The sequence below is a fragment of the Electrophorus electricus genome, chromosome 6, assembly GCF_013358815.1.
Source record: "Electrophorus electricus isolate fEleEle1 chromosome 6, fEleEle1.pri, whole genome shotgun sequence".
Taxonomy (NCBI): domain Eukaryota; kingdom Metazoa; phylum Chordata; class Actinopteri; order Gymnotiformes; family Gymnotidae; genus Electrophorus; species Electrophorus electricus.
The window spans coordinates 29,656,488-29,664,429 of NC_049540.1; the positions used below are offsets into that span (position 1 = coordinate 29,656,488).

Consider the following 7,942-nt stretch of genomic DNA (forward strand, 5'->3'; position numbering starts at 1 on the left):
GAAAGAAGGCGCTTGTCTTTATAAAGGACTAAACCTGTGTGTTTTTGCCTCTTTTCACTTTGGAGCACAGAAAGAGGACAAACGTGCAGTGTGTGTGTGTGTGTGTGTGTGTGTGTGTGTGTGTGTGTGTGTGTGTGTGTGTGTGTGTGTGTGTGTGTGTGTGTGAGAGAGAGAGATAGCGAGCGAACAAATGCATCTTATATAAGCTTCACTAAATCTAGGTCTCTCTGTGCTCTGTGACATCACCATGCCCTAGACAGACTGAATGGATGATGTCATATCATAAAGGGCTTAGCTCGCAGGTGTGATGGTTTATGGACGACCTGTTCACACACTCTTTGGACAAGTGCTGCTGTGTTTGTGCATCAGTGAGGACGATTACTGTGGTCGGACTTGGGTGGAGAGATTCTTCTCCAGACCAGCTAAAGGATCCCGAGATCTGATCAATGATGAGGACAACACACCATCGTGTCTCTCTCTCACACACACACACACACACACACACACACACACACACACACCCTCCCAACATCAGGCTCATGTGTCTGTACATAAGTTTGAAAAAAAGCTCTCATTTTTTGCTTGTTTGTGTGTTCTTTATGTATGTTTTTATGATGCAGTTATAATACACTCCTATGAAAACTCCCAGTCCAGCAGTGTATCTTAGTCACATGAAGCTACGTAATGAGACAACAGAACCGTGAGGTCGGGGTCATCACTGGGAACAACGACTCCACTGCTTTTAGGGTCTTTAATTTACTTTTAAAATCTCGTTAGCATTTGCATCATGTGTGATTTGTGTCAGGGGAGCACTGTGGGATGCCAGATAAAGAGTTTGTAACGCTTAGACGCGATGAACGACATGACAGTTCTGCACCTCTTCTGTTTGCTTTCGTTGCTGATTTAAGACCTGAGAGATTTGTTCTCCCTTATTGAACACCCAGACACTCAACCCTGTCCTGTTCGTTTAGAAGGACATATGATAGTTACCAGTCAGTAATAACAAGTTCTGAAATCACTGCAATGCTTCTAGGATATTCTTGTGTTCCTGAAATGTAGTTTCCACCTGTTTTTTTTCTTTCAGCAGTGAAGGAGATGAACGTTTGTCTACGTTTGTGTCATTACTAGCTCCTACTGCGGGCGGTGTGGTGTCTCTGCCGTACATTTCGGTATTTATTCTGCCCTAGCAGCTACCTATTGAGGGATGCCTCTTCTCTTTGGTTTTCTTTGCTGTTCATTTCTCTGTATTTTTGTCCTGAGCTCTGAAGCTGTGGTCCTCGTTTCCCTGCCACAGTTGATGCTTTTCCGTGAGGTTTCTCCTGGGTGTGGGAGGTTTGAGGCTGTGCTCGCTACTGTGGCCACTTCAGCCTAGATGGAGGCGTAGGTCATTAGAATGCAGCAGAAGAAGGCTATGACTGCCCCGCCCACAGTGTCCCAGGCCCCGCCCCCTAGCCCTCACACTTCAGCCTTCTCACAACACTGAGTGCTAAAATAAACCTTGGTATTGTGGATCTGGGTGTCAGCTCCGCACCTGGGGCTGGAGGCAGAGACACAGGGGTTGTGTGGTTTGTTTGTTTTTTTAACTGATGGCAATCGCAACTTTTGGTAGAACAACTTGTGGACGGATTAGTACTGGATTCAGATTCTCATGTTTTGTTTTGTTTTTCTCAATGGTACGGCTTGGGTGGACAGATAAATAAATGCTCAGATAGAACTGTAGTTGCCTGATTGTGTGTGTGTTCGTCAGGTTTTGGGGAATTTTAGCATCGCATCATCTCAGTATTGATATGTGCAGTCAACAGTCCAGCACTGTGAGAAATAAGGACATCTTTAGGATGTTGTGCTTTTCAAGTTGTTGTCTTTACTGCAGTTCAGTGCTAACAGTAAAAGGAAGCTTGTCTTAGACATCCTGCGATTATGGTTAACAGCGCTGTGATTTAGCTTGTAACTGTGAAATATGTAGTAATGCTGCTTTTCCAGGCATCCATGATCCTATAATAGCCACTTCTTCAGAGTAACTGTCCCCCTGGGGATTAAATCAACAGATAACATGTGCTGTTAACTCTAAAACATGACACTGTGGTTTATAGGTATAATGTGGCACCTTGTTTTGTAGCCTGCTCAGTGTTCAACCAATCCAAGGTAAGTGTACTGGGCCTTCTATACCACTAGAGGGCATGACAGAGTTTGCCATGAGGTTTTGACAAGGCACGTTGATCTAGTGTCTGTTTCTGTGCTGGGGCCTTAAAGCAAATTGTATGGTCCTGTAACTGCAATGACTGACAACGGTCGAACGAAACAAAAGTCTTGAATAAGGAACAACAAAGACATAATAAGACCCAGGGGGTGTGACCAAGGACACACAGCAGACACACAGCAGCCGGGACCTGCGTGGCATGTAATCGAGTCAAAGACGTGGAACACAGGAATAAACATGAAACCCATGTGCTGAGCTGCTGCCCTCCGAGGAAGGCAGGGGCCTCCTTAGACACATGCAGCAATGGAAGGAATTTGGACCCTCGGCCAGTGTGTGTAGTTTTTTTCTCTCATAGGTTTGCTTATTAACCACTTAAACTTCAGCATAGATCCTCTCACTAGCCAGTTAAGCTTCAGCATATATCTTATATTTAACCAATTAAACATCAGCATAGATATTTTCACTAATCAATTAAACTTGCAACATTCATCCTCTCATTAGTCATTTATACTTGTAGCCGATGACTGGGAATTTATATAAGGGATTTCAATTTGCCCAGGTAGTGACTTTGTTAGAGTAACTCAAAAGAGTTCTGCTGGTGCAGCCATCCAGTAGATTATCTATGAAGTTGTTCTGCGTGACTGTAGTTCATACTGTTTCTGTTTGTGATGTCATGGATGTGAGATGTGGATATGAGGTGCTTGCCGTCAATGTTAAGAAGAAGAAAAAGAAACTAGCTTTAGCTGCAGTATCAAAAATATCAGAATTATTGTTGTAACATTATTTTAAACTGCTAGGAACCATTCAAACCTAAGAAACCATTCAGATGCGTCTTCACTCAAATAAACAATTGTCAAGACTCAAGAAGAACTTTATTGTCCTGTTCATGTACAAGCATTCAGTGAAGTGAAATAACTTTTCTCCAGGGTGTTGCTGCAACGTTCATTAGAAGTGAACGGAACAGAACAGAATGAAACCAGTGTACACAAGGATCACATAAACAAGACACACTAAAATCCATAGTACTAAATTCCAATGCAATATTTACTGAATATAAATATTTTGAATGTTGGCTGGCCCTGCGGAAAATTCCGATCAATCACAGAACAGCATCATTTTATTTTATATTGAACCTTTCCAATGCACAAGGTCAAGGTCGCAGAGCACACACAGAGCTTGTAACAAAGTAATAATTGAGTACTAATGATCATAATTGAATAAAAGATCTTTATATTCGGCTGCAAGCAAGTTTAGAACTGTCGGAAATGTGTATCTGTCGAGATAAAATGTAAAAGCGTTGATAATGTCTGGTTTTAGCTATCAGTGAGCTTTCTCTCAAATGACTGGTTGCAGCCCCTTTCTAGTCTAACACTTAGAACAGCAATTTTCTGTTAAATCCAAAATAATAAGCCAGTTTTTGAACTATTAACAGCCTCACCACCGAACACCGCCCCTCCAGGACAAAAAGACGATAAAAGAAAAGGAAAAAAGATTTGTTACAGTTAAAGGTGAAGAGCCAAAAAAACGCTACCCAACGAGTCACTTATGATCAGGTTTTATTTCAGTAGTGTCTTAATTTCATCACACCACCTGACCCCACGCTTGTCTTCGTACATTTCTTTCACTTCTTTTTTAACTGTTTTAAATGTTTCTTTATTTCTTCCGTCGTCCATAAACCATTTTTCCTTGGCATAATGATCCACATACACTTCTTCTTTGTTCATGTAATATGTGATTTCTTTCACCCTGGAACCAGCGTTATCAGTGTTTTTGTTTGGGTCAAGCCTACCAAAAAGAGCTGAACGCAGTTCTCGGCAATATATACCATACACTACTGCATTGCTGTTTATATAAACTTCATCCTCATCAAAAAAAACTGTAGTTTTTTCTATGATCGTTGCTGTGTCGTCAATAAGACTGTGGCAACCTAATCTATTGTAGTCCTCTTTTTTCTTGAAGCTTTTTTTCTTCTCTTTTAAAAAGTCATCCAGTAACTTTTTATGAAATTTAAGAATTCCGTAATTGAAGACATGCTCGCCTCGTTTAGATCTCTCCGATGCCTTGTCTTTTTTGGCTGGTGTATACTCATAGGCTATGATACATCTGATCTTTTTTTCAACTTCCTGCTTCATCTGAGTTTTCTCTGAGTTTGTTTGCTTTGTTTGCTTTGTTTGCTTTGTTTGTTGACCTTTTTTGTTTGTTATTACATATTCAGCAATGAACTCCAATCTGACCTCTGTGGGGAAAAACATTAACATGACAAATGAATAAACATAAATAAAAACAACAATAACATTGTGTTCTTATTCATTATTATGTAAACAAACAAACAAATGTCAGAAACCTCTTATGTCCTGCAGTCCAGACGACTCCCAATGTCCTGAGGCTCCAGCTGACTTTGGTGTCTCAGGAATGTCCAACTTCTGTAGAAAGAAAGAAAAGGAACGTTTGGAACCTTTACAAGCTTCCATCTTTCCAACCAACTTGCTGTTTTACCCTGGAGTTGAGACAACAGGGAATAGACAACTATATGGGGGTAACTACCTGAGGGTAACTATATATGGGTAAGGACATGAGGGTAAATATATGAGGGTAAGTATATGAGGGTAACTACATGAGCGTAAATATATGAGGGTAAATATATGAGGTTAGCTGATGAGCTCCTGGTAAGAGGTCTGCTTGGATTGGACTGTATGACTATCTCAGTTTGATACATTAGTCCTGAACCATTCTGTGATTTATAGACGAGTAATTGTACCTTAAAGACAATTCTGTAATGCACAGAGCCAGTTCTAGTAGTAAGAAGTTTGGCAGCTGCATTCTGAATCAATTTAATTTGTTTGAGAAATTTAAGAAGACTGGTAGGGAGACCATTTAATAATCGATTCTGCTATAAATAAATGCATGGATGACTGTCCACTGTGTGTGCATAATGTTACTAAGTATTCTATGGCCCAGCCTATGAGAACCAAGGACACAATCACGTCCACGGTGTTTTCTCCTGATCCTTTAGCAGAATGACTTGGGGTGCATACAGCTCACCCATTCCGATTATCGGCTACACCAGCAGACAGACGCTGTAGTATTGCTGGTGGTGTTCTCAAGAGATATAAGTGCTATTTGCAAGAGGACACTTTATATTTATTTGACATATGGTGGACATGCCAGCCTGTGCAGATTCTGGTTCCATTATTTAATTGGCATATATTTGTTCTGTAATGGATATGACGTACCTTCATGGGCTCCAGCAGTGACTCTTGAGGTGGAGCACACAGACTCTTAATAATGGCCTCCTCTTTCTGCCTGACCACTGACTCATTCCCTTCATGCACAGCCAAGACCAATTCCACGCCCTCTTTCACTGTCCCAATGACAGGGATGTCCTCTATGAACCCAACCCACACCGATGGGCCATCAGGACAGGGTTGCAGGAAGCTGGGGATCAAGAAGAGTTCAGCTTTACACAGTAAAAACCAACCTAACATGGTTAATCACAGCGTTCCTCAACATCACCACTGCTCATGAAGCCTAGCAACAAAACAGGAGACAGACCAAGGCCAAGAAAGTAAATAAATAAATGGTTATTTGGAATCATGCATTCTGTTTCAGATGGATACATTTACCTGACATGAACATCCCAGTGTTCTCCTGAATCATGCACATTGGATGGCTAATTTATCTGCTACTGAGCTGCCATATACTACATTTTCATATTATATTCATGGTAAAACTTAAATAAAATAAACTCGACAGAGTATCTGTAACATAGTCATAAATGAATCAGATGAGTTTGAATACAATAGCAGTCAAGTTTACTCACAAGAAGAGCAGCTAATGGGTTAGACACGTGATCAAACCTCAAACCAACCCAACAAGCCTTAACCTCAACACAAAACTTAATGTGAACTCTAATCTTAATCTTAGCCCAAAACCTAATCCTAACTCTAATCTTAATCTCAGCCCTAATCCTAATCCTCACCCTTGCTCTAATCTTGACCTAATCCCTAACCAAAATCCAGTTACAGAACATTGTCAACAGCATGTCTATAACAGCTCGGTCAGTATACTAAGATATGCATTATAATTTGTGAAAAACGTATTAAGAATTAAAGATCTCTTGATTCATGTATTGAATGTATTCAGATGCTTCACTACACTATATGTTACTAAGAGTCTGATGAATGTTTATTTAATTTAAAAAGAAAATAAGTATCACCACACTGTGATACTGTTTGCTGTGTGCTGTTTGAAGAAACTGTGAATGAATGTGACAGGCCTAGTTATACACTATAAATGTAACCAGTTAAAATTATATTCTTGACATTTCACAGGACACTTTTTTTTACTGTTTGACCACTAATAATTACATAATTTTTTTTTTACATTTAGCTCACACTTTTATCCAAAGTGACTTACAATTATGACTAAGTACAACTTGAGCAACTGAAGGTTAGGGGTCTTCAACCTTCCAATTACAAGTCAAGTACCTTAACCACATAGCTACCACTGCTCATGGCTACTAATGCCTGCAGTATCAATTTACAATTGCGACACTTGTTCATTTTAAACATGCATGAGGTTTATGAATTCTTAGAATTAGGAAAAATCTGAATGTATATTACTGTTGTAAATATATATTAGAAAAAGTGGGTTCACTTATGAGAAAAGTTTATATCCCTGGTCTGAATGCGGATTGTCTCCAAACTGTAAGTGGAAAATCCCAGGCGACACGCTTGGTATCCTGCTGTTCTCTCTAGTGCTTCCACCGGACCCGCACTTTCTGCCCTGCGTTAGGCGACGATCGGGTCGAATGAACCTTCGGGTGTGTAAGATGTTCGGATTCAGCCTTCGTAGGCTTGAGTGTCTCCCACTTCATCACACGTATAAATCTCCCATCGTACAAACGACAGCCTGTGGACCTTTGACTAAACTAAAACCATATGCCTGTGTAGCTAGAGGACAGCACATGCAGGTTTATCATGTTATGCGTCCTTTTATATGCTCTCCCGGACTTTAGAATCGTCTCCGAAAAAGCTGTTTTTCTGAGTTTCTCTCAAATAATACCCATCACTCTTATCAGGGAAAGCATTGCGCTCAGTACGGATGGCTTATGTTGAAATATTACTTACTTTTCTTTGTTGAGTGATGGTTTTACTGAAGAGGAATATTGTCTCTCGTCACTTATGCAAGACATGTTTCTCGAAAAAGAAAATGTTCAGTCTTCAGTCTTCGCTTCCTCTGACTTGCCCTGGAGGTGGGGCCTTAATCATACGATGCCACTCAGCGAATGACAGTGAAGTACACGTAGTGTGAGATTTTGTCAAAAGACTTGTAGCTCAGTGGTTAAGGTATTCTACTAGTAATTGGAAGGTTGGCAGTTCCAGTCCTGGTGCTGCCAGGTTGCTAATGTTGGGCCCCTGAGCAAGACCCTTAACCCAGTCATAAGTGTAAGTCACTTTTGATAAGTGTCAGCTAAATGCCAAATAAAAATTCTTGCAGTCCATTCTAAACTTATTTTTACACACACACAAGCATCTGTAAGGGAGAAGCAAACCCTCTCCCCCTTAATACTGGTACACACACACACACACACACCCACACACACTCACCCACACACACACACACACTCACACACACTCACACACACACACACACACACACACACACACACACACACACACACACACACACACTCACCCACACACACTCACACACACACACACACACACACACACACACTCACAC

General features: G+C 40.7%; 1 protein-coding gene across 1 annotated transcript; it reads right to left on the minus strand.

Annotated features, from left to right (window-relative positions):
* Window positions 1-125: 125 nt before the first annotated feature.
* Window positions 126-7,398, minus strand: LOC118241593. Its single transcript, XM_035527544.1, has 4 exons — window positions 7,327-7,398; window positions 5,431-5,632; window positions 4,542-4,620; window positions 126-4,433 (listed from the first exon to the last, which is right to left on the minus strand). The coding sequence occupies exons 1-4, from the start codon at window positions 7,389-7,391 to the stop codon at window positions 3,754-3,756; spliced, it is 1,026 nt and encodes a 341-aa protein (XP_035383437.1). The 5' UTR covers window positions 7,392-7,398; the 3' UTR covers window positions 126-3,753.
* Between the last annotated feature and the right edge of the window lie 544 nt (window positions 7,399-7,942).